The sequence below is a fragment of the Pteropus vampyrus genome, unplaced genomic scaffold, assembly GCF_000151845.1.
Source record: "Pteropus vampyrus isolate Shadow unplaced genomic scaffold, Pvam_2.0 Scaffold28, whole genome shotgun sequence".
Taxonomy (NCBI): domain Eukaryota; kingdom Metazoa; phylum Chordata; class Mammalia; order Chiroptera; family Pteropodidae; genus Pteropus; species Pteropus vampyrus.
In genome coordinates this window covers 1,159,786-1,187,107 of record NW_011888809.1, presented here as the reverse complement: position 1 = coordinate 1,187,107, position 27,322 = coordinate 1,159,786, and the positions used below count along the sequence as shown (strand labels likewise).

Genomic DNA, 27,322 nt, shown 5'->3' with positions numbered 1-27,322 from the left:
ATGCACAGCAATAGCTCTGAAAATTAAATTGTTATTAAACTACAGGCCACCAGAAACATCTAAGACTCTCTAGGTAAGCAGTGTGATTCCCTGCTTAAATGAAAGATTTAAACTTAATAGGACCCAACATCTCCTAACATAATAGCTAAAATATCCAGAATTCAATAGAAAAATCACCCATCATACCAAGAAGCAGCAAAATGACAACTTAAATAAGAAAAGACAATCAACTGACACCAATACCGAGGAAGATGTTGAAATTATAAGACAAGAATTTTAAAACAGCTGTCATAAAAATGTTTCAATAAGCATTAATTCTCTTGAAACACAGGAAAATACAGCAAATATCAGCAAAGATATAGAATTTATAACAAATAAACAGAAATTATAGAACTGAAAAGTACAGTAAGAAATGTAAAATCCTGCTAAATGGGCTCAATAGTAGAATGTTGATCACAGAGGACAGAATCAATGACTCTAAGAACAGATCAATGAAATTTATCTGGTGGGAACAAGAGAGGGAACAATAATACTAAAAAAAATTAACAGAATCTCATAAAGTTGTGGGATAATAACCAAAAAAATCAAAGTTCTTATCATCAGAGCCCAAGTAGAAAAGGAGAAAAAAAGAGTATTCAAAGAATTAACAGTTGAAAATCTCCTTTATTTGGTGAAAAAGAAATGTACATACCCAAGAAACTCAGTGAATCTAAATAGGATAAACTCAAAGTCCACAGACCCACACACCAAGATGTGTCATAATTAAATTTCTGAACACTAAAAAAAAGGAAGGAAGGAAAAAAAAAGTCCTAAAAGCAGTCAGAGAGAAACAACACATTACCTATAGGGAAACACTAATTCAAAACAACAGATTTCTCATCTGAAACCACAGAGAACAAAAGAAAACAGCACAATATTTTATAAGTGCGGAACAAAAGCAAATGTTAGCTCACACATTTCCAATCTCTCAAATATTTTCATTTATTAATCGACAGAATATTAGATATCCTAATGGTAGTATGTCGAATGATGATTTTAATAAAACTAAATGCAGACTGAGTTTCTAAAATTATGACAAAATGATTACAAACTTCAAAAACAAAAAAAATAACATGTAATAAACATTTACATAGCAATATTACTCTCACTTAGTTTCTAGACTAATTAGTTTTCTAAAGTAAAAATCATGCACCCAAAGGTAAGTTCAATTAAATTTGTAAAAAAGTGCTTTATAATTTTATAATAGTTCTTTAGAATAAAATAATAGTTCTTACCTTCTGGAGTTGGAATGCACCCCAAGAAAATAAAAAAGGGAAAAAAAACAGCTTTTAATTTTTCTTCACAAAGCAACAATAAAGCCAAAAAATAAACTCTCTTCCCCTCCCAGCAATACTCACAATTCTTAAAATTTGTACCCTCCTGCACCTTGTCATAAAACATTAATTTATTCTTAAAATTTACAAGTTAGTCCAAAATATCAGTGTCTAACAATACACAATTAACTTCAGCTAGTCTAAACCACTTCAGATAACAGTTAGAGTACCCTAATTATGTGCCAGAATAAATACTACTACAGCAATTTAGAGTTAAATGTGGATACAACGAATATTACCCTGTTCTTTAATATTCTTCCCATGCATTTCAATTTCAAGGAGCCATCATGAAGCCATCAGCTATGGACCCTAAGGTTTAGTAGGTTCCCTTTGATCCATAATAGAACTCATTGTGAAGCTGAATAACAATGGATAGGAATATTCTTTTCTGTCAATGTCCAAGCTTTTTGTTTTTTTCATTATTAGTCCTTTCTGATATCCCAACCAGGTTTGCGGGCTTGAAAGCAGAACTGCAACTAGCTAATAAAGAAAATGCAGGCCAGACTCAAAGGTATCAACCAACCCTAGATATATATGGTATCAATTTAATAATGTTCTTCATTCTTAAACTAAGCTTTCTAATGAAATCACCTCAAGGCAATTCAGCTTGGCAACCAGTCAAATGACCTACTCTGTAAGGATAATGATTTCTGCTGAAAAGTAGTAGGGAATGTTGACTTTTATTTCCCCTGCTGTATACTTTTACATAAGAAGACGTGGGGAAAATTAGGTGATAGGATTTGTTTTTGGTATGAGGCGAGCTAAAACATACTTAAATATCACGAGAGAGATTATTTTGTTCATAAGTAAATGTATTAATACTAATCGGGTGCAATGGAGACCCCTCTCAAAGAGGTAGAAATTCAATCTGGCAAATGTTTATTGAGCATGATCTTTAAAAATCAAACTACCGAAAATTAAACATAAAGAAATTATCTTGAAAGCAATCAGAGAAAACAAATTATTACTTATATGAAAACAATGACTCAAACAACCATGGATTTCTCATCAAACTATGCAGGCCAGAAGGAAGCAGCAAAGCAACATTTTTTAGTGCTGAAAAAAAAAGAACCATCAACACAGATTCAATATCCAGCAAAAAAAAAAAATAATAATAATAATGATAAAAACCCTTCAAAATAAAGGCAAAACCAAACAATCAAAAAGACATTTCCAGGTGAAGGAAAACTAAGAGAATTCCTCAGCAGCAGACATGCTTCAAAAGAAATCCTAAAAGGAAAATTCTTCAGGCTGAAGGAAAATGATACTAAAGGAAAATGAGGAACTTTAGAGAAGAAAGAGCAAAAGAGTAAACATCTGGGTAAACACTGTTAGTCCTTGAATCATTTATGACTGGAAAGAAAAATCAGTAACTCTGTCTGGTGGGGAATTCCATGTATGAGATGTAACGCCTATGACAACCGTGACAATAAAGAGGACAAGCAAAGGTTCTGAGGCTTCTACATTTTATTTAAGGCAGTAAAATATTAACTCAAAGTCAATGAAAGGTTTGGGTGTATACATCTCTAAAGCAACCACTTAAAAAACAAATAAACAAAGAGATATAGCCAGAGTCAAAAAATAAAATATACTAGAAGACACTCAAATAATTCAAAAGAAGGCAGTGGGGGAAGGCAGTAGAGGGGGGACAGTGAAATAAAAAATAAGTAACAAAATAAATGATAAAATGGTAGACAATCTAATAATGTCAAAAACTATATGCTATCCATAAAAAATCCCACTTTAAATATAAAAAGACACAGATAAAATTGCTTGATGTTCAGAGTAAGACTGAGAAATCCAAGAACCTACACAGAGAACAGTGGTGTTATCAGTTTGGCTGGGGTGCAGATGGAAAGAAATCAAGTAAATAGAAGTGGTACACAGGATCAATCATCTCCGTTATTCTATGGAAAAACTACTAAAGGTTTCTGTGCCCGTTATCAATTTACTGACTTTCAACTCTAAATCCAACCTTTGCTGCCCTTCTCTGTGATAGCAGAGCTGGACTCTATAAACCTTCCTTTGCCAACTGGCTCCACGTTAAGTTTTGTCAGTAGAGTGCTGGAAGGACACTGCAGAAATGCAGAAAGAAGGGGGGAGCTTTTCTTTCTGGTTTTCGTGTGTTCTTGCCTGCCTGCTCTTATGGCATGCACACCAAGCAACATGAGGGACACTCAATGGCATGCACCCTTCAGCAAAGTTCAGCAGAACGTCTGTGGGTGGCTTCCCAGAAATTTCTGCTGGTGCCTCAGCTGGCACCTCAGAGTGAGCTGGACAGGTTCCCAGCGGGAAGCTTCTCACCAAGTTCTTCTAGTACCCAGTAGGCGGTTTCCCATGCTGTGTCCCCAGGCTACAGCACCAGTGAACTTTGCCATCCACTGGACCAGAGCCCAACCTTCTCCATGGAGACCTGAATTGTAACCTAAGGACATGGAGGGACCTCTTTGAAAGTTATTCTTTCCTGGGGCACACTGCTTCAGCCCTAGAGGAACAGTTGTCCTCTGTATCTGCTATTACTGTATTCTTTTGTGTTCTCTTTATCTTTTAATAGTCATTTTCTGGTTAATAAGTTAATAACCAGTTAACTTAATAACTTCCCTTTTCAAATTACCATGTAGCTTCTGTGTGCTGCCTGGACCTTGAGAACTACAGAACTGTATAGCTCAAAGACTGCAAAGAACATTTAAAAAAATTTTTTAAGTTAATGAAAAAATAAAAAGTAATGCCCCCAAACCAAGAAACAGCTCCATGAAGCTGCGTGGGCATAGCTCTGAGTACATTTGGGAGACTGGGGTTTGAATTGCCTCTGAAACTTCATGACCAATGGCATAGTCTATAATGGTAGGAAGAAGTATGGACTCAAGTCAGGGGAAAATAAGACACTCTTTCACCTGAAACAACACAATCTGTATCTTCTTTCTTTCCTATGACTTCTATGGGAAACTCTAAACTATCTTCAAAACGGGTGCACTTAGATGTAAATAAAAAGAAAAACATAACAGAATACACAAAATCATAAGTTATTGTCAGAGGAAAAACCTGAGGACCTTTTTTCCTCTGTTTTCTAAAATATTGTTCTAAAAGAGTATTTAATTTAAATCTTATAATATTTTTTAAAAGAATACATGTTTCTAATTAATTCATTCAGAATTCCATACTTTGGGTAAATGATCTTCAATCTCACCTAACTTTTTAAAGGGACTAGTATTCTCAATCTTTCTCAGCCAATCAATTTGTTTTTAATATCTTTTTATTAGTTGGTTGTGGTAAAATATACATAACATACAGGTTACCATTTTAACCATTTTTAAGTGCACAATTCAGTGGCATTAGGTACATTCAAAATGTGCAAGCATTACCACTATCCATTTCCAGAACTTTTTTTATCATCCTCCCAAAAATTCTGTACCAATTAAACAACAACTCCATAATCTCCTCTACTCTCAGCCCCTGGTAACTTCTATTCCACTTTCTATCTCTATAAGTTTGCCTATTCTAAGTATCTCATCTAGGTGGAACTGTATAATATTTGTCCTTTTGGCTTATTTCACTTGGCATGTTTTTAAGGTTCACAGAATGAAGCACATATCAGAATTTCATTTTTAAGGCTGAATAATGTTCCATTGAATGCATATACCAAATTTTATTTATCCACTCATCTGCTGATGGACATTTGAGCTGCTTCAACTTAAATAAAGTGTAAAATAAAACAATATAATATAGAATAATCAAAATTAAGTGAGATTCTTCAAAATGGGGAAGCAGAGGGAAAACTACAAAGAGAAAAAGAGCTGAAATCCATGTATCGAGAGGACTGAGAAAAATAAAACTGCAAGCAGCAGCACATTCTTCAATAAACACAGTATCTACTTCATTCTATAATCTGTCTAAAACTTCAAAGATTTTAAGACTATCATCTGACACAACACAGCAGCACAAAGATAAGCTATAAGTACATGTGAATGTGAAGTTCCGACCACTGACACTTCATACATTAACAAGTAGGTTTTCAATATTTGTTATGTGCCAACCACTACAGGGCAAGTGGGAGAAGAGCAGTGTCACTGACCTCATGGAGCTAGTTTAATGTAAGTGACAGAGAAGTTATATGACTTTTTTAAGATCACAAAAATAAATAATTTTAAATCTCAAGAGCTATGAAGAAAGAACACAGAACACTATAATAAACTAAAAAAGGAAAATGTGACCTAGACCAGAAAGTCAGTCAACGTTCACTGACAAAGACATATTCGAACTGACACCTGAAAAATAAGAGTTAAGTAAGGGAAAGCACATTCCTTGCTAAAGGGTCAGCATGTACAAAGAGGCTGAGGTGGGAAGTAGCTTCCCTACATATTTGGGAAAAAACTAAAAATGATATGAGAATGAACAAAAATGTACTTTAGCTGGAGAGAGGGTAATGAGCAAAAAAACTGAGAAGGAAAGCTTAGAGAGGAAGGAAGGAAAGCAGGAATGTTTATTGGCACTTCAGGTAACAAAAGAGTTTCAAGAAGAAAACAGTCAGCTGTGTTAAATAATGCTGAGAAGTAAGAGAGGCATGAACTAAACGTCCCATGGAGTTGACAAAATATAAGTCACTGGCAACTTTGAAAAACTGCTTTGTGGTCACATAATGGCATCACCGCAACAACAAGAGTTTAACCAAGAACAAGGACTTGTAAACTGCTGTCACTGAGAGAAGCCAGAAGCTATTTTTCATGATTCTACCATCTCCCTACTTTTTAAAATAAGTTCCTCTTCTTTTTTTCTGTTCTTTATTTACTAATCTTTATTTACTGTCCTTGCCTGCTCACTAGAAATGATGACAAGTTTAAACTCACATAGCCTTACTATGTTAGAGCTGGGTGACCCTGCGCAATTAGCATTTTGACCTAAGGGATGGATGGAGTCTTATCTCGACATAAAAGATTTCCTGGCCTATTTCCCTAGTGTATATCAAGTCTAATTTTATGAAATCTCTAGCTCATTCCTATTCTATAAGACCCAACGGTATTAATAAAATGATATTAGAAAACCTTAGCAGAATTTGTTCCTCAGAGTCACAACAATCACTAACGCCTTATACAATTGATCTGTGATTAAATGGGTATTGTGCCTTAATTTTAAGCTAATAAATGCAATCTAATTCAAAGAAAAATTGAGAATGTCATTGATAAATTTTTTATAGAATTTACAAAAAATGTTTAAAAGCTAATTCTTCAAATGTATTTTAATGTTTTAATTTACGAATGTTCACACAAATTTTCAGGGATGTACATTATGTAAAGTGAGATACACTAATTTATACTTCATTGCCTTGTATTAATAAAGCAAACCTAATATATTCCCAGCCTACTGACATCTGGCCACAAATCAGAACAAAATTTTTAAAACTTAGCAAAGAAATACCAATAAAAAAATCTCAAATTGAATTTCATGTTAAAGAAAAGAAAATGAGAATTAAAATCTAGAACATGCAATAGCCAGTTATCAAAAAAATGTATTCTGGTCCATTTACAAATATATCAGCATAGTTCACTATTTCTCATAGGAAGACTACTGACATCTGAAATGAACAATCCTTCAATGTGAAGAACTGTTCAGAACAATGCAAGACACTGAGCATCCTTGTTACCTGCCCTTTAAATGCCACCATGCTCTCTCCTTTCCAGTCACTGTGACAATCAAAAATAGCCCCCCAAATTCTGAACACTTTCCCTAAGGGTGTTATACAATACTACCCCTGGTTAAGAACAACTAATAGCAGTTTGCAAGCACCGCAACCTTTTTCTTAATAAAAATATCTCTAATGTAGACTCTCAGACTTCTGCCTTAACACACACTGAACATAATTTTAACATTTCTTGATGACAAAGAGTCTTGATTATGAACAGTGTGCGTGCTATTGTAATATAATAAGGTTCTTAGAAATTAAAGGGTGTTTTGCCTTTGGTCCTATATTAGTTGACCCCTAAGTGCTGTATTTGAACATAATAAAACTGTTATTTGAAATATATACTCTTTATATATCTTTCCCATTTTGTTCTTTTTGGCCAAGGTTATTTCTTCCTAGACTGTCCACCTCTGGCACTCTTCCTGCACTAGAGTAGTTTTTATCTGCTAATGACTAAGGTTATTAAACCAAAAGCCTGAATTGATAGATAAAGGCTTGAAGATGGCTCCAGGCCTTCCTAAGAATTAAAGTGCATGGGTGTGGAAATAGCTACCACCTAAGAATTTTTTTAAACATTTCTGGGTTTGTAACTGTGCTATGACTAAAAAATCCAAAAACCTGACAACTGAATAAATCAAAAATTAACAATGCAGTTATTACTAAATAATTAATCCCTGGGACTAAAGTATACTGCTATATACTATAAAATACTCTAATCAAGTATTATAATTATTACTAATAATATTTAAATAACTCACCTGATTTCTTTTAGTCCTTCTCTCTGGATAACTTGAAGAATTTCTTTATGACTCATGGGTGTATTGGGGTATTTTTCTAAGACCTGAGAAACAAGTATATAATAATAAATTATTTCTTCTTATTTTAAGTTTTTAGTCTTATTATAAGTATGTATTAATTTCATCCAGCACATATATATCCAGAGACTTTTCATTCCTTATATTTTGGGATAAAAAGTAAAAAAAAAATAATGGAATATAAACAGGATCTTCCCTCCTTTAGTCACAAACAAGTCAAATCCTGAAGCAGAAATAGATCAAAAAGGATTAGATTAATAACTCAATTATTCATTATTAATGCATAATATGAAATTGTTTATTTTCTGCCTTCACCCTTACCTACATCACATGTCTACTTGTGGACCTCCTGTAAGCACCTTACACATTATCCATCTTCACATTTCCAGCAAAGCCTAGTACAGCATGGATGATCAAAAATTCTTAACCAAAACAAATTAATTAATAAGCACAGTTTAGCCTGTCCTCCCACTGAATATGTACAACTAAAAATCTGAACAGAATGCATGGAGCAGCTATCTGAGGACTCTGAAAATGGTAGCAGGTGGCTTGAGAGAGGAAACCATATCTATAAGTACCACTAACCCTGCAGTGAGTTTCTTAGTTTTACTTCCTCTGGGACCACTCAGCCTAGACTCAACTGCAGTCCAAACTCGGAACTGCACACTAAGTGCAGACAGAAATGGCTCCAAGAAAAGTCTTCTCGTTTTGGTCTGAAGAGCAGTAAAGGGGGCAGGGGATCCTCTGGATTTTTCCCCCCTTTCCTTGGCCCCTGTCCCCATGCAATCCAAAAGTAGAAGCTGTGGCAGTGATGATACCAGCAACAGCGAGGAGGGACATAAAACTCCAAGAAAGTGGAACCATTCTGGGCGCTTGAGTGTGAAGAGAATCCTCACGGCTTATATTCTTTCTCTACCATCCTGTTGCTTGGCAACAAAGGCAGATGCGGTTGCGGAAGTATGAGGCAAAACAAAGAAATAGCAACCTCAGTTGTCTAGTCACAAGACAGGAAGAAGAGTCTCTAGAAGTCAGAAAGTGTTAAGGAACTTACAAATTAAAAAGCTCAAGAAAGTGATACCATGAAGTTCTATAAACACTCCTAGAGTCACTCCAGAGCTATGCATATAAAGATACTACCTCTATCAGGTTCCCAAATTAACCACTAGGTGGCGCAAATACGGACCACATCAGAACAGTTCTACAAAGACTGAAAACTAGACATTGGAATTTTATTGCAGAGGTAGGTAGAAATTTGACATGAACCTACCGAGGTCAAATGCCTGCTTTAAAAAAAAATCCTCTCATCCCTCAAAAAAAAAAAAAAAATTAACATTCTCCATAGGATTTAAACAATACACAGTATCATAATATAACATCAAAATTACTAATACACAATCCAAAATAACTTGACATATGAAGAACAAGGAAAATTTCAACAACTCACAAGGGAAAAGATAACCTACACACAGCAAACCCAAGATGACACAGATGTTGGAATTATCAAACAAAATTTTAAAGCAGCTATTATAACCATGCTTCAAGAAGTCAGGAAGAATATTCTTGAAAAAAATAGATAAGAGTTTCAGCATAGAAACAAGATTGTGTGTGTGTGTGAGCACGCGTGCATGTGCGTGTGCACACACGAGAAACAAAATAAAATTTTAGGACTAAAAATACAATAACCAACAGACGGGAGGGTAGTTGGGGGCTGGAAGAATGGGGTGAAGGGTTAAAGAAGTACAAATTAGGAGTTGACAGCTGGACACGGGGATGGGGAACATTGCAGAGGGAATGCAGTCAGCATTAATATGATGGCTACGTGGAGGGCCGTGGAGAGAGGGAGCAATTGGGGGATCATTTTATGAACAATATAGCTGTCTAACCAATGTACTGTATACTTGAAACTAATTTAAATAAATAAGTTTATTTAAAAAAAATACAATAACCAAAATGAAACCCAAAACTCCCTAGAGGAGCACAACTGCAAATAGAGATAACAGAGGAAAGAGTAAGTGAACTTGAAGATAAGATGACAGAAATTATTCAATCTATGAACAGAGAAAAATTATAGAAAAAATAAATAAATGAACAGAGCCAATGGTACAACATCAAAAGGTCTAACATTCATGTCATCAAAGTCCCAAAAGGAGAGAAGGAGGAGAGCAGAGAAAACATATTTGAAGAAACAGCATAAAACTTCCCAAATTTGGTGAAAGACATACACTTACAATTTCAGGAAGGTCAATGAATCTTAAATTACATAAAGTCGAAGAAATCCATACCCAGATATGTCACAGCCAACTACTAAAAACTAACAACAAAAAAATCTTGAAAGCAGGCAAGGAAAAACAATGTTCCACTTAGGAGAAAAACAATTAAAGTGATTGGATTTCTCATCAGAAATCATGGAAGGCAGAAGCAGTGAGAGCACATGTTAAGGTGCTGAAAGAAAGGGGTTATTAATTCAAAATTCCTATCTCGCAAAAATATCCGTCAAGAATGAAGGTGAAATGAAGACGTTCTCAGATAAAGAAAAACTAAGAGTATCTGTGTGTAGCAGAAGTGCTTTAAAATGACTTCTTTTAAGTCGATTCTGGTTTCCTCCATTTTTAAGATAAAAATTTTAGGCAGAAACTTATACCTAAATCACTTTCCAGTCTCACCATTTAAAAAAAATTGGCAATTAAAATATGCCAATGAAAGCTAAAATTGAATCAATTCTTTAAATCTATACTATACTATCACATTAATATTAATTAGTATTGCAAGTCAGTAGCAACAGATACAGGACTTGTGCAAGAGAAATCATTTAAGTCAGATACCCTGGATCAGCCTCTGAAGTACCACAATGTGATATCAGCAACTATCACTTATGAAGATACAAACAAGTACTATACATTCTACCAGCTAAATGTCTCAGCAGTGTCTTACAAACATTACTACCCCTACTTAAAAAGTGGTATAACTAATGCTCAGTTAGTAAATTCTCAAACATAACAGATCAAGATAAGTGGCAGCCAGAATTCAAACTCAGGTCTATCTTACACTAGTACTGTGTTCTGTGTCTATCAAAGAAAAAATATGTTTTCTCATTTGCTTAATCATAAAATCCAACAAACATATTTGTTTATCACATTCCTTGAGCTCTCTGCTAAATGTGACAATGTTAATTAACCTTTCCCCCATTAGGCATTGCTCTCTTCAGACTTTTTTTCCCCAAAATGTTCCTTCTTCATCTTCTTTGTGGATGTCTTTTTCTTTGCCCATTCCTTAAACATTTTACAAGCATCGATTTGCAGTTTTTGCTTTTCATTCTACCAAGTCTCCCTGAATGTCATCATCCATTCCCAAGCCTTCACCAATCTCCCCTATTTTGATAAATGAAAGGAGCGGTACAGTCTGCATATAACTGCCTTTTAATGTCAACCCCACTGGGTGTTCCATAAGCATCTCAAACTTAACATTTCCAAAATTTAACTTATTATCGTTATCCAACTTAAGGCCCAAATAGAAAACTGGGCCTTTGTTTATGGCCCTTTATATGTGGACAATATGCTAACAATGTGTAAAATTATTGAAAATAAAGGAAAAAATGCCACAGATGTGAACAGATCGTTCGTAAAAGGGTTAATGCAACTGGATAATAACCATATGAAAGAGCATTTGCATACTGAAATATTTAGATGAAATTATATGATGTGTGGGATTTGCTTCAAAATTATACAGGAGAAAATGTGGATGGGGTTTGAGTATAGCAAAATTGGTTAAAAGTTGATAATTACAGAAGCTGGATGATGGGTACAAAGATATTCATTACATTATTGTCTACTTTTGTGTACATATTCAATAATCCCATAATAAAAACTTATGAAAAAATAAAATAGAATGTTTGAGTTTACTAATAACCAAATACAAAAATCCTATTTCAGTACTTTTTTCCTGTGCTAATTTGGATAGCATAAACATAGCAATAATAAATGAACACCATGAAATGGATATGTACACATAATCTAGTACTTAAACTATTGAGAATATAAGAAAACATTCATTACGTTAGTCAATAAAGAAAAAAGTTCAGAGTCTACTTATCCAATAAAAGGATATTAAAGAAACTGGTGTATCTAAATAATTGAATATCATATAGCAATAATATAAATGAAATATAAATGAAATAAATCAAATATAAATAAAATAAATATATATAAACGAAAAGGGAATATGACTTGTTGCGGGGCAAGGTGATCTCTCTCAGCTCCCCTCAAAACTAGGTCAGCAATGCAAGTTATGGACAACAGAATGTGAGAGGGAAATGATATTTCCGACAACCCAGGGCAGGGGCATGTCCCTCTTTGGCCCTTCTTCTACCCTACTGTTTTGAAAATAGAAAAATGACAAGCCATTCTGAACCATACAAAAAAAAAAATGACAAACCCTAAGAATGGTGGATTAACTACACCTCCAGACTGTTGCACAAAAGAGAAATAAACTTCTCAAATCATTTAAAAAACTGCTATACATAGCCAAATCTATATACCTACTAATATGACTCACCTGTCTATTCACATGGCAGTTAAGTGACCTTCTTAAAACGTAAATTACATTATTCCTCTGGTAAGGGCCCTATTACTTTTTTAAAAATTATCTAAACATAAAATAAAATCTGAATTCCTTCATACAGCTTAAAAGATTCTACATGAAACTCTGTATTTCACTTTTCTCACATTAGATTGTCATTCCTCAAACATAAATTCATTCCTAACTTAGTGCCTTTGCACCTGCTCCCTCCTCCTGCAATGCACTTGACTCTCTCCCTTCGTTTTTTCAGATACTCCTGACCACTCTAAAATATACTCACTCATAAGCACCAACGTGTGCCTAGCATGCACGCACACACACATACTCCTTATACTCTTTATACACTTAGCCTGGTTTTTCTTCCTCAGCTTTACTGAGATACAATTGACAAATATTGCATAAGTTTAAGGTGTACAATATAATGATATGGTATAGGTATATATTAATTAACTGCCACATTAAGGTTAGTTAACATATTCATTGCCTCACAGTTACCTTCTGTGTGTGTGTGTATGGTTAAGAACATTTAAGGTCTAAACTCTCAGCATATTTCAATTATACAATACAGTACTGACCATGCTGTACATTAGAGCTCAGAACTTACACATCTTGTAACTGCTACTTTGTATTCTTTGACCATCTCTGCATTTTCCTCACTCCCCAATGATTCCACATATAAATGAGATAATGCACAGATTTTGTCTGACTAATTTCACTTGGCACAATGCCTTCAAGGTCCATCCATGTTGTTGTATATGGCAGATTTTCTTCTTTTTACAGCTGAATAATATTCCACTGCATATATATATACACAGCAATTTTCTTTATCCAATCATCTGTTGTCAGACACTTAAGTTGTCCCCATGTTTTGGCTATTGTGAATAACACTGCAATGAACACAGGGATCCAGGTATCTCTCCAAGATAGTAACTTCTTTTCCTTCATATATATACCCAGAAGTGGGATTGCTGGATTTTATGGTAGTACTATTTTTAATTTTTTGAGGAACCTCCATACTGTTCTCCATAATGGCTGTACCAATGGCTATAGCAAAAAAAAAAAAAAAAAAGAGTTTTTCTATAGAGATATACACATAAAAGATGGTCAAAAAGAACACAAAAGGCTGGTATACCTACTTTTAAAAAAACCTGAGCTCACAAAAAACATTAAACACATATCTTCCTATGAGCAGAGCATAGGATTAGTTGTATCTGTTTTACCAGGAAGGAAAATAAGACTCAGAGCAGTTATAAAGCACAGCCTGAACTTCAATGGCAGAACTCTTACTTCTCCAGGCTAAAGATGCTAGAAATAAAGCTTTCTAGAAAGCAGAGAGTTCAATAAGGAAAAAAAATTTCTTTTGTTAACAAAATATGCTTTGGAATGATGAAAACCATACCTCTGATGAATGATGGATAGGTTATTACTTATTACAGAGGCAGAAAAACTAACAAGACGGCAGAAATGTCATTTGCTATTTTGATTAAGATCAGGATGGGACCATCAAGCATAATAATTAGACAGAGGCCTTTTTCTCACAGGTCTATTTTGAAAGGTGACAAAATTAGCTTAATGAAAATGTCATCCTCTGCTTAAGTCTATAATTCAATCAATATCTTAAGAGGTGGGTTCCTGGCTCTGTCCTTGATAATGAGCAAGAATGTAAAATTGAAAAAACAAGATCCTGGCAGAGTCTGGGAAGATTCTTGATATTCAGAAGTATAAATCATTTAGTATCGGGGAGAAATGTTTTAATTAAAAACTGAAGTACTCTATTTTTTAACTTTTTATAATAGAAATTTTAAAACATATATAAAGTAGAACACTACACTCAACAATTATCAACACAAGGTTTATCTTGTTTCATCTATACCTCTAACAACTCCATCTCAAAATATATCATTGTGAAGCGAATCTCAAACATTTCATCCATATTTTAGTATATATCTAAAAAAGGATAGTCTCATTTTTTAAAAAAACAAAAATATCTTTTACGCCTCAGAAAGTAACTATAATTCCTTAATATCAAATTATTTAGACAAATTTTTTTAACAGTTGGTTTGTTCAAATCAGTATCCAGAGAAGACCCATACATATCACATTTGGTTAACACAAAACTTAAAGTCTCTTTTAACCTATGGATTTCTCCCTTTTTTCTTCCAGTTTATGTGAAGAAGCCAACTAGACTGCACATTGTATATTTTGCTAATTGTATGGCGCACTGTCCCTCATATTTCCTGAAAATCAGAACATCTAAAGGATTGCTCAGATTCAGATTTTATTTTAGCAAGAACACTTCACAGGCACTGTTATATACTTCCTATTACACAACATCAGAACACACAAAATATTTTGTGGTTTCTTTTTCTGAGGTGCTAAGATGGATCAGGGGGACAGATGTTGTCCCCGCATAGTGATAGCCTTATCATTCCTTCTTGTATTTATAAGCTAAAATCCTAAAAAAAAATGCTTTTCTCTATGTACTATTTGGTTACCTAAAGTACACACAGTTCATATAGTAAAAAAGTAACTTGATTCTGACCTAATTTTCAAAATTAGTTGCTTATACCAGTATGCTCTAAAGGTGAAGCTGGTTTTATGGTTTATCTGAAGTATCATTAGAAATATCGCGAATACCATTATGGATTGCAATATATTTTTGTGCTTTACTGTATTTCCTTGCTTGTAAACTGGTTATTCATGACCATTGTCCACTTATTAATATACCACTTGTATGGGCTCTATTTTTCATGTAAAATATATCAAAACTTTAACTGTCACATTTACTGCAAACACTTTTCCAGTTTATTCATCTTTTTCATTACTGTTGTTTTTCCATAGAGGTTTTTATTAATTTCATGTATTATAACTGATTGGCCTTTTCTTTTGATTTCTTTTACCATGTCTACATTTAAGTGTAGCTTCCCTCCCTTCAATAGCTTAATATTTTTTCCATCTTTTCATTTTCACTTGACTCTTTTAATTCATTAACTTTTAACAAGAAAATGTGCATAGACAGAATGAGAAAAATGCAGATACGCTAGAGAAATCCAAGAGGGAAAAATGGGAGAGAAAAAAGAAATGGCCACATATATTTCTGAGCAAAAATACTATATTCTATTACATTACTATTACAATACTATTACTGTATTGCATTCCTATTACATTATTTTACCACAGGTTTCACGTCAGTGAAGACTGTAGTTTTATAAAACATTTAGCTTAGTTTAACCACAGGAGGGCAGTCTTTGTCAAACAAAATATTCCACTGGAACTGTTCATGGAGCTACATAACACAACGTTCAGAAACTACTTTATGACAATCTGAATAACTGCTCAGAAGAACTAAAATCAACACTACATGGAATTAAAGCATGACAAAATCAATTGTTTTTAAATCGTGCTTAATATATCTCTTTATAGATTCTCACATCCAGATAATAAAAAGGACATAAAAATTATACTTTGAGCACTCAAAACTCTAGATAGCCCGTAAGATTTGAGTTTGACTCTATCCTAAATAACAGCAGTATTTTAATTACTGCTGCACTTATAAGTTCATTCCAAATATGCACAGATATGTAAAGCCTAAATTTTGTGTAACCTAGATTTTATTTTACATTTAAAATATACAGATAAAACACAGTAACCTTTCTAGATTTATTTCAGTGTGATATGGTGTATTTACTGCTCCCCCCGCCCCAGGAAATATGCAGAATGAGAAGTGGTGAGAGCCTAAAGAACCAATATACAAATTTAAGAATCAGAGAAGAAAAATTAGCAAATAAACTAAGGAGTGGCCAGAGAAACTGAAAAAAAATCAGAAGACCATGGTTCCTCAAAACAGACAAAAGCATCCTAAGAAGAATGAAGTAGTCGACAATGTCAAAACCTGCCTAGAAGTTGAAGATAACTTCAAAATCTACAGTATTTAGCAACAAGGAGCTCTTAGTTTTACGAGTTCAGATTCCATTTAATCCGGAGGGAAGAACTCAAACTTGAGGGGGTTTAGCACTCAATGGGAGGTCCAGAGGTGGCAACAGGGAGTTAAAACAACTCCTCCTAAAACAGTGAAGAAAATATGGAGTCAAGGAATAACTTTTGTCATATGGACTTGAACAACTTTCACTGGACACAGAAGTATCCCTAGCTATCCCAGCTCTCTCCATCCCAACATGAGAGGCAAACAGATTTAGATAGTTTGACAAATCCCTCATTATCCGAACTTGTGCTCATTTGACACTGAGAACGAAAATTAATTCAGAGGATACAGTATCCATCACCTACCAAGCTCACTATACACACACTCACTGTGTAAGTTCAGGAGGTAAACATAATAACAAGGAATACAGAGAATTTATACATATAATATATAAAAGAAATGTACAGACAAATATTTGAAAAAGAAAGAGGGAAAAGGACCTTACCTGGCTGCTTAGCAGTATCTGTTGATCACTACCCTGTCCTGAGATGCACTCCTCTGTTCAGCTTCTGTGACACCAGACTCCTTGTTTCTCTCCTATCTCTCCACCAGCACCTATTCATTCTCTACAGTCGTTTAATGTTGATCTTCCTCTGGATTCTTTTTGTCTCAATTTCTACTCTCCTTCGGCAGTTCATCCTCTCATGGTTTTAAAAATAATTATGCCTCTACAGCAGCACTCTATACAACCCCAGTAGTGCTTATCACACTGTATGTATTATAATTGCATTTTAAATCATCTCTCCTGCCCACTGGTACATAAGCTCCAGGAGGGCTTGTTCTTGTTCATCTAGTATCCCTAGTGCCTATCTATGGTAGGTCTAAATCATGTGATAGTTGGCTGATGAAATTAGGAACACATGCTTTATACAACAGTAAAAATGGCTTTTTTTTTTTTTTGTAAACAAAAAAGATGAAAGATGAATGCAATTGTAAATAAGTTTGTAGATTCAAGGGCAGAAACTTGATTGTAAGAAGCAAGAATATTTAAAAACAAATATATACAGGGAGGTAACTACAGAAAACCAGAGATTAGAGAGGCTGGCTTCGTAAGCCCAGGGGTAGTTTTACCTCAGTTCTGACCAGCTCTAACAAGTCAGTCTGATATAGTTCATTCCTAGCTAGATTCTTTTTACCTGATTATCCAAGAAGTCCAGAGGTTATGCACACTCCCCAGTGGAAGCACAACAACGAAAGTTCTCAAAGCCTAATTTTCCCAAAACTCTGAAGAATAATAAGTTAATATTTATCTAGCATTTAAGTGCCAGCTACTGTTTTAAGTGTTTTACATATATTAGCTCATTTAATATTTACAATAAACCTATGAGATAGATAGTATTATGGCATTATTTCAGATGTGAAAACTGAGGTACAGAGAAAATAAGTCACTTGACCAAGGTTACATCAGCTAATAAGTGACAGAAAACAAGATTCTTTGCTCCTAAGCATTATGCTATACTGCCTCTCCATGTTACATATCCACGCTACTCTTAAAATCAACTCTTACTTTAACACTTACTAAGTGCTTCTGAAGTGCAAAAATATGGGGGATACAAAGATGAATAAGAAACAAGCCCTGAAGTAGTTCACAACAACGGTAGAGAGAGTGGAGGAAGGGAGAGAACGACAACTGTAATGAGAAGAAATACTGAAAAAGATATAAAGAACTATGGAAATGAAAGTAAAGAACATTTAATTCTTCCCACAAAAATTATGCAATATTTCAAATACTGAAGAAACTACAAAATAATAAAATGCTTATAAACCACCTAATAAGCTTTGTCAAATCTGCAAAGGAACTTTGTGAAAAGACAGAAATGTTCTATACCTTGACTAGGGTGGTTGTTACACAGGTGTATACATTTGTCAAAATGAATTCAGCTGTACATTTAAAATACATGCACTGTATTATACGGAAAATATACCTCAATAAATTTGGTGTTACCTCAGTAAGTTGATTTTTAAAGAAATTAAAGCAAAATGAAGGCATAGTCGAAAAATCAAACACACTTCCTAAAATTCAAAAGCAAGTACAAATTACGAGAAAAAAAAAATTGAAAATGGAGTAGGATAGAAGTTAGAATCTGTATTAAACTCAACTTATTCAAATCTAAGACTTGAGACTGTTTTAATACCTGAAATTGCCAAAACAACGGAGGCAGTGAAGTGATATCCAACAGATAGGGTGGCGGGTAAGGAAAGGCGGGTGAGGAGCAAAAAGAATCAAGTTCTCTCCTCACAAAAATAATAAATCCTTAGGAAAAAAGATATTGCATCCATTGTATCCGTCAAACAAAAGTAAAAATAGGATGCCAAGAAATAGCGGACAATATATAGTGGGTCTTTGCTTTTGGAGAAGTTAGCATCCTAATGGTAGAAGCGGACAATAAATATGTAAGCAAAAAAATTTTTCAGATAGTGGTAAGTGCTATAAAGAAGATAAAACAGGGTGATACAGTTGACAGTGAATGAGGAGAGACAATTCTGAGTAGTCAGGCCTCAGTGACTACCCAACATTTAAGCTAAGAACTGTGTGACAAGTTGCCAGGCATGGTAACAAGAGTGGGCTTAATATGCAACACTAGCTGTGTAAAGAATAAACTATAAGAGTCTCAGTGTCCTATAACACATTCATACTGCCAACATCCTACCTTTGCTCATGCTGCTCTCTGTATTCGATGTAACTTCTCCACCCCATTGTATACCTGAAAGTCTATCTGTCATCTAACAAAAAGCAAAAATTTTCAAAAGCAGTAATAGTCAATCCTTCAAGGATTCAGTAAAACAGGACTCATATACTACACGGCTGGGACAGTAAATGGATATACCTTTCTGGAAAGCAATTTGGCAACAAGAAACTTTATGGGCCTTTCAAAGACTGACATCCTCTTACCCAACAACTTTTCTTCCAGCAATCCATAAAAGCAAAATAACAAATACATACGAGATATAGGCACAAAGGTGTTCTCTACAGTATTTGTAAGTTATAAAAATAAACAATCAAAATTCTCAATATTAAGATAATAAATCAATTTACTCTCTCAAAGAGATCTTTAGTTCAAAAGCAAAGCAGAAACCAAAGGTCCTCCCAAGAGACAAGACCTGAAACAGGAGGAACCCAATAAACCCCTAAGTTTAAAACAATGATACACTGCGTTGTCATTAAAGATATCTTTAAGCAGAGTTTTCAATGATGAGGAAATGCTTATGACATACAAAAGCCACATGCAAAATTGAATGAATAAACAATAAGATTTCAATTACATAAAGAAATAACCAGATAGAAGAATTAGAAATAAATGTAAAAATGTTGATGGTATTACCTTAGATCAGAGTTATTAACCTACAGTGTAGGCCCAAAGGAAACACAACAGCCTCAGTATTCCATGAACACTTTAGGAATTATGTAAGTATTTAGTGTTTGTATCTTTTTCCAGAGAGAAGATCCACAGCTTTCAACATATCCAAAAGAAAACTTTGACTCCAAAATGACTAAGAATACTCCTGGCAAAATTATAATTTTTTTTCCTACTTCTTTATGCTTTTGTGTTTAAACTTTCCAAAATGCACATTATCCAGATAATCAAGGGAGAGACAGGGAAAACTGTCCACAGTACACAAAAGTAAATGCTTAATCCTTAACGAAAAAGTTAAAGGACCTACTTATTGAGATATTTCCTTAAAACATTTCCATAGGCTCAAAACATACAGTTTTCATTTGTCTTATATAACCTTCTAATTTGCCCTACTCCTGTCCACACTGGAAGATCAAGATTTCATACTGGGTCCAGTAAACAAAGAAGAAGGAATGGGAGCAGGAAACCTATGCTGGTATTGCCACTCTACAAATGTAATGTGTTACTATCACGAAAAAATTTCAAAAAAAAAAAAAGAGAAAAGATTCTATATCCAACCTAAAAAATAGGTTCCAAATTCTTGAGTTGTTGGGCCATTCCTGATAAAAAAGTTCCCATAAAATAAAATGGGCTATATACCACACACTAAAAAAATAAAATCGGTGTAGCAATCATAGATCCTAATTAAAGTTAGGGTATATCTCATCCCAGCCTTCCCTCCATTACAATTTGCATTTAGGATTACAATACAGAAATAAGACTATATGAATAATAAAATCAGTAAAGTTGATTTCAAACATATATCAAACTTTAAACTTTTCAAAAAAATTCCATGTTTTTCCCAATCACACTAATGGAATGGTTAGAAAATTGTCTATTAGGAAACCTCAATAATTATGAAAACCATAGAGTTCAAACTTATGTTCTAATTATAATGCAATAAACCATAAGTTACAAAAAATAAGACTTTAAAATTGTTTTTAATCCCTACGCTGAAAAAATCTTGAAGCAAGAAGGAAATCACAACTATAATATCTATAGGCAAGAGAAGTAAATGAAAGGTATAATTATGGGGAGAAAGGAAGAAATTTTATTTGTAGATGTGTTTCTCTTAAACTACTTGATTTTTTAATCACATTTAATGGATTTCTACAACTGAGTATCTTCTACAGTTTAAAACAAGTCATCTAAAACATCCAAATGTATACTGTTCTATGCTCAATGTATCTTCACAGAATCAATTCCACTAATTCAACTCCAATATCTCTCAAAACTGATTCTCAGGTATGCCTTTGGTAATGCACCTATCCTGAATTAAAATGCCCTTTTCTCCCTAGACCCATATCTAGACTTAACCTTTTTATGGGGGTAGACCCCCTTGAGAGTCTGATGACAGCTATGAAGATTCTTCTCAGAAAAAAATTATAATTTTTATGGTTAGTTTCTGTGGGTCTACAGACCCTACGATGCCTAAGGTAGATTTGTGTTTTTGGCAACTTACCTACCATTCGAAATTCTTCTGATCAAAAGGCCCTGATTTTCTTTTGGAGATCCACCGCCTCTTCCATTCTCAATCAATACAGTGGGAACCAACAACGGCAATCCAGTATAAAACTCATTAGCACTTTCCAACCTCTTGACCACAGTAATTGGTTTAGAAATGAGTAGAAGAGTCAAACTAAGGATGAAGATGCAAAATCACAGGTAAAAGACATTTTTCGTCCCAGCAACTACTGGACTTAAATTTGAATGATGTAAGACTGAAAGCAATAGCTTTCTAATACCCTAAAGACAAACAAAGGTAAACCCTTAGCAGCTGCAGATTCAACCAACCACGGATGGAAAACAGTATTTTCAACCTGCAGTTGGGAATCCATAGTTGGGAAACTGTGGTTGGGAATGAGAAAGTTTTCAATCTGTGGTTAGTTGAAACCACAGATAGAAAATGCAAGATACGAAGGGCCAACTGTATTTACTAAAATAAAATCCACATATAAGTGGGCCTGTGCAGTTCAAACTCAAGTTTTTCAAGATCAACTGTATTCTAAATCAAAACAACATAAGTTTATAACAGTAAAGCTAATTTTGGTGAATAGACTGGCAGTAATTAGAGCCAACTTAGTCACAAAAAGCTTTTAACCATACTAGAAAAAAAAGTCACGCTATTTTATTTCCACTTTTTAAACTACTGAACTATATATGACAAAATATTTCCAGAAACCAGCCTAAGCAATGCCCTCACGCTACCAGAACAAAGCAACTGTCTTAACACTACAGTTTCCCAGATGTCAAACTGAATCTGACTTCTACAACCTTACTCAAAAGAACCAAGCTCAGACAAAATCTCACCTCTTCCAAGAAGTCAGCTCACATTCTCAATGATACCCTTCCTTCTCAATTACCTTAGGTACTTAAAATGGACAGTTTCAGCAGTTAATTGAACATTATTTTTTCCCATTCCTAGTTATTTTAGTTTCCACACAGTGAAATACACTTATTCGTGCATTTCAAAACAGTCAAGGTTTTAATCATAAGAGAACTAGAAGGAAACCTTCTAAAGAGAACAGATAACTAAATCTCACCTTAGATATCGTGGATTTCACTTTTCTTTCAGGAGAAAACTCAAGAGTTTTCTCACTGTGATTAATACTGCCACCACAATAGCCCCCCAGAGATAGAATGATTTCTATTTAAAGCTCCAGTTCAAAGGTAGATTAAAATATTATTTTCTTGCCCTCGCAAAGTTTAAAAAGAAAAAAAAACTCGCAGACACTGCAAAAAGAGAACTTTACTAAATAGTGAGGGAAAGCTGCACAACAAAAGGAAGGAAAAGAAAATACAACTTGAAGTCACTGTATATGCACAGTTTGCCGAACATCACCATGATAAGCTTCTAATACCAGTTACTCCCTACTTTAACTTCTGCCCTTCCTAAATCCCTACTTGCTGACAGGAGGTTTAGTGAACTGCACTAGAGTTCAAACAAAAAAGGGCATCCATTCCTCCACAATCACTAAATAGAGTATTATTCTCAAGGTCAGTGACCATGTTACATACTAATGACTCTCCACAAACTAAAGCAAGACTAAGTAGGAGAAAAAAAACTGGAAAGAAATTATGCTGAAATATTAGCGGTAGTTGCCACTGGGTGGTAGGACTGTGAGTTATATTTTTCCTTTTTACCTTCGCTACATTTTTATCATGTACAAATATTATTTTGACCCAGAAGTTTTTTCATTTGTATGCAGTCAAATCTTATCCTTTATCAAGTATATTTTCCAAAGAATGACACAAAACCCAAAGCAATGTGAAGAAAAATATTACCAAATATGACTACATAAAAATGAAAACCTCAGTATGGCATGTATGTACATGCACATCCATGGCAAACACTAAAGAAAAGCTAGAAGAAAACTGAAAAAACATACCACACAGAAAAAGGTATAAATCAGTGAGAAAAATAACAATTCAAAATAAAGAACTGGCAAAGGATACAGAGAAATAAAAATACAAGTGGTCAATAAACATCTAAAAAGATGTTCAACTACAGCCACATAACCATAAATATAGAATCAAAATCAAAACCAGATTTTTTCACCTACTGAAATGGCAAGGTGAAAATAACTAAAGTCCAGTATTCGACAGGGTGTAGGAAGCAAATACTGTCATCCACTGCTGTAAAATGATACAACTCTTTTTGAAGCACAATTTGGCACTCTTAGATGGATACATTTTTGACCCAGCAATTCCAATATAAAAATCAATTCTATGACTACGTTCTTACAAGGACATAAATATGTACAATATTTACTGAAGCCATGTTTGCAACTGGAAATGGCCTAAATTCCAATAAGTAGTAAAATAGATTGCTAAATAACCAGTAGACTACGCCACCGTCAAAAAGAGAAATGTGGACACCAAAAGCCCGGGCAACAAAAGTAAAAAGACAAATTGAGCTGCATCAAAATTTAAAACTTTTCTGCATCAAGTAACACATTCAATGCAGTAAAAAAGGCAACGTACAGAATGAGAGAAAATATTTGCAAATCATGTATCTGTTAAGAGATGAATATCCAGAGTACATAAAGAACTTTTACAACTCAACTAAAAGCCAAGTGACTCAATTTGAACATGGGCAAAGGACTTGAATAGACATTTCTCTCAAGAAGATAAACAAACAGCCAACAAGCATATGAAAAGATGCTCAATATCACTAATAATTATGGAAATGCAAATCAAAACCACAATTAAAGCAACTTAAAATGCCCATCAACAGACAATTGGATAAAGAAATCATGGTTCATATATACAATGGAATATTACTCAGACATTAAAAAAATGAAATCCTACCATCTGCAATGACATAGGACCTAGAGGTTATTATGCTGAGTACTATAAGTCAGAAAGAGAAAGATAAATGCCATATGATTTCACTTATATGTGGTATCTAAAGAACAAAAAGAACAAACTAATCAGAAACAGACTCACAAATATAGTGGACAATTTGATGACAGACAGAAGGGAGTGGGGCTGGGAGAATGGGGTGAAGGGTTAAAGAAGTACAAATTAGTAGTTGATAGTTGGGCATGGGATGGGGAGTGTAGCAGAGGGAATGCAGTCAGCATTAACATGATGGCTAAGTGGAGGGACAGGGAAGGGAGGAAGCAATTGGGGGGATCGTTTTATGAACATTATAGATGTTTAACCAATGTACTGTATACTAGAAACTAATTTAAATAAATAAATTTATTTTTAAAAAACACAATGAAATATCACTTCATGTGTACAAGGATGGCTCTACAGGAAGGAAGGGAGGGAGGGAGGGAGGGAGGGAGGGAGGGAGGAGGAAAGGAAAGTAAGTGTTGTCGAGGATGTAGAGAAACTTGGAACCCTGTGCACTGTTGATAGAGACGTAAAATGATGTACCAGCTATGGGAAATAGTATGGTGGTTCCTAAAAAATTAAAAATAGAGTTATTGTATGATCCAGCAATATCACTTCTGCTTATAGATCCAAAAGAATCAAAAGCAGGGTCTCAAAAAGATATGTGGACACCCAGGCTCATAGGAGCATTACCAAATAGCCAAAGTGTCCCAATCAAGTGTCCACTGACAGAAGAATGGATAAACAAAAAGTGGTATATACATATAATGGAATATTATTCAGCTTTGAAAAGTAAATTCTGACACATGCTACAACACAAATGAACTTATGGAAATTATGGTAAGTAAAATTGAAATTATAAACATTGTATGCTTTCACTTATATGAGATATCTAGAGTAGGCCAAACTCACAGAAATAGAAAGTAGAATGGTGGTTGCCTGGGGCAGGGTGAGAGGTGGGAAGATGTTTAATCCATACAGAGGTTCAGTTTTGCAAAATGAAAAAGTTCTAGAGATTGGTTGCACAACAATATGCATATACTTAACACCACTGAACTGTACATTTAAAAATAATTAAGATGATAAATTTTGTTATATGTATTTTACCACAATTTTTTTGAAAGAGCCATGTGGATAGATAGATAGTTAACTGTTAGTAGCAAAATCTAGGTGATGGGTATTTTCTACAAAATTCCTTCAACTTTGCTGTGTTTTAATTTTTTTTTATTGAAACTGAAATTGTGAAGTAAAAGAACAATGTAGTGCTCTATGTGAACATATGCAAAGATAGTCACACATTAAGTGAAAAATGCAAGTTGCAGATTTAGACATACAGTTTAACTCCCTACCCATATATCTTAAAGACCATTACCAGTCTACAGCCATGCCACCCTGAACATGTCCCATCTTGTCTGATCTCGGAAACTAAGCAGGGCCGGGCCTGGTTAGTACGTGGATGGGAGACCACCTAGGAATACCGGGTGCTGTCGGCATTAAAAAAAAAAAAAAAATTCCATTACCAGTGTTTATCTCTGGAAAGAGAGTTGATGCAGAAGTGTCTGACATTTTTGCCCTTAAGTGTCTGGGATTTTTGCCAAAAGCACCTATTATATGAATTGTAAACATACACATTTGTACAACCCTATACCTACTGTCCCCCTAGCACAAGGCAAATATTCACCTTATTGACATCTAGTTCTATGGCTTCATTTTTATAACATTAAAAATGTCAAACCTTCTGTAAGTTGTTTTGGTATAGGATATGAAGCAAGGATATTTTTTTTTCCTTAAGATAAGTAGGTTTCTCAACACTACCTGTATACTAAATTCTTCAATATATTTGATTGTCTCTGGACTTTCACATCTACACTATTCACCAGTCTTGTCTAGTCCCACACATCAGTGCCATATTGCTTTAATCACTATTATCTTTGCAATACATTTTAATATCTAGTAATGTTATGCCTTTTTTAAACAAGTCACACTTCTTTTTTAAAATGTATTTTTTAAATTTAAAAATAAAATAAAATGTATTTTTAGTCTAACCCAGATGAACTTTTGATTTGTTTTGCCAAAGTGGAATTGCTTTAAATTTATAAATTTACTTGACAAGAAAGGAAATCTTTATTATATTGATTCTTCCCACCCAGGTATACAAATTGGCTCTCCTCAATTTTTCAAGTCTTTCCCCTGTCCTTTTCAGGTATTTTACAGTTTTCTTCATCTAGATCCTGAACATTTCTTATTCAACTTATTCCTAGAATTTTATATTTTTCATTATATTTTGTTAATTATTGGTACATAAGAACTCTACTGACATTTTTATACTTTATCACCTTTCTGAAATCTTACCTCAATCTCTAACAGGTTTTTAGTTGCTTCTTTTGGGATTTCTAAATAAGCAACCACAATATATGCAAGCAGCAATAATTTTTCTCTTCCTTTAATGTATATACTTTATTTTTCATGCAGAATTACACTGGCTACGACTTCTAAAACGATGCTGAATAAAAGTAGCAATAGCAAGTTTTCTTGTTACATGTCTAATTTTTTCATATATTTGTCTCTGTTTCATTATTATGCTGTTGACTGTTAGTCTGAAATATTCTTCGTTATTAAAAGTATCCTGTGCAAATTCAAAAGAAAAATAGTCAAACAATGGATTTTGTTGTGCTTTCTTATGGGATTGGGGGGAAACACTATGCTACAGATGGAAGAACTCAGGAAAGCAATTCCTTAAAGCTGCTTATGAATTCCTTGGCTAACACCTAAGCTATGGAATGTACAACTGTACAGCTGTTATGGCAGTTTGGCAATTCCTTAAAAAGTTAAATATAGAGTTAACATAAGACCTAGCATTTCCACTCCGAGATATAAACCAAAGAGAATTAAAAACACATATGATACAAAAGTTGTACACGAAATGTTTATGGCAGCATTATTCACAATAGCCAAAAAGTAGAAGCTACCCAAAATGTCTATCAGCTGATGAACAGATAAATAAAAGGTGGTATGCAATGGAATATTATTCAGCCATTAAAAGGATACATGCTACAATAAGGATGAACTCTGAAAACATTATGCTACATGAAAGAAGACGAACACAAAAGGCCACGTACTTTATGATTCCATTTATATGAACTGTCCTGAATAAGCAAATC

The 27,322-nt window shown here is 34.1% G+C and overlaps 1 protein-coding gene and 1 pseudogene across 2 annotated transcripts in view; one reads left to right on the top strand and one right to left on the bottom strand.

Annotated features, from left to right (window-relative positions):
- The window catches only part of ASXL2 (additional sex combs like 2, transcriptional regulator), a 107,087-nt gene that overhangs the window by 67,344 nt on the left and 12,421 nt on the right, over nt 1-27,322 (bottom strand). The window contains exons 2-3 of one of the 2 annotated variants that reach the window (XM_011356536.2): nt 7,809-7,891; nt 3,772-3,774 (exon numbers count right to left, since the gene is read on the bottom strand). In XM_011356536.2, coding sequence (XP_011354838.1) covers nt 3,772-3,774; nt 7,809-7,891 — 86 coding nt within the window. The remainder of the gene's footprint in view (nt 1-3,771; nt 3,775-7,808; nt 7,892-27,322) is intronic. The other variant, XM_011356537.2, reaches the window with a different exon arrangement.
- LOC111737613 lies at nt 25,536-25,654 on the top strand (annotated as a pseudogene).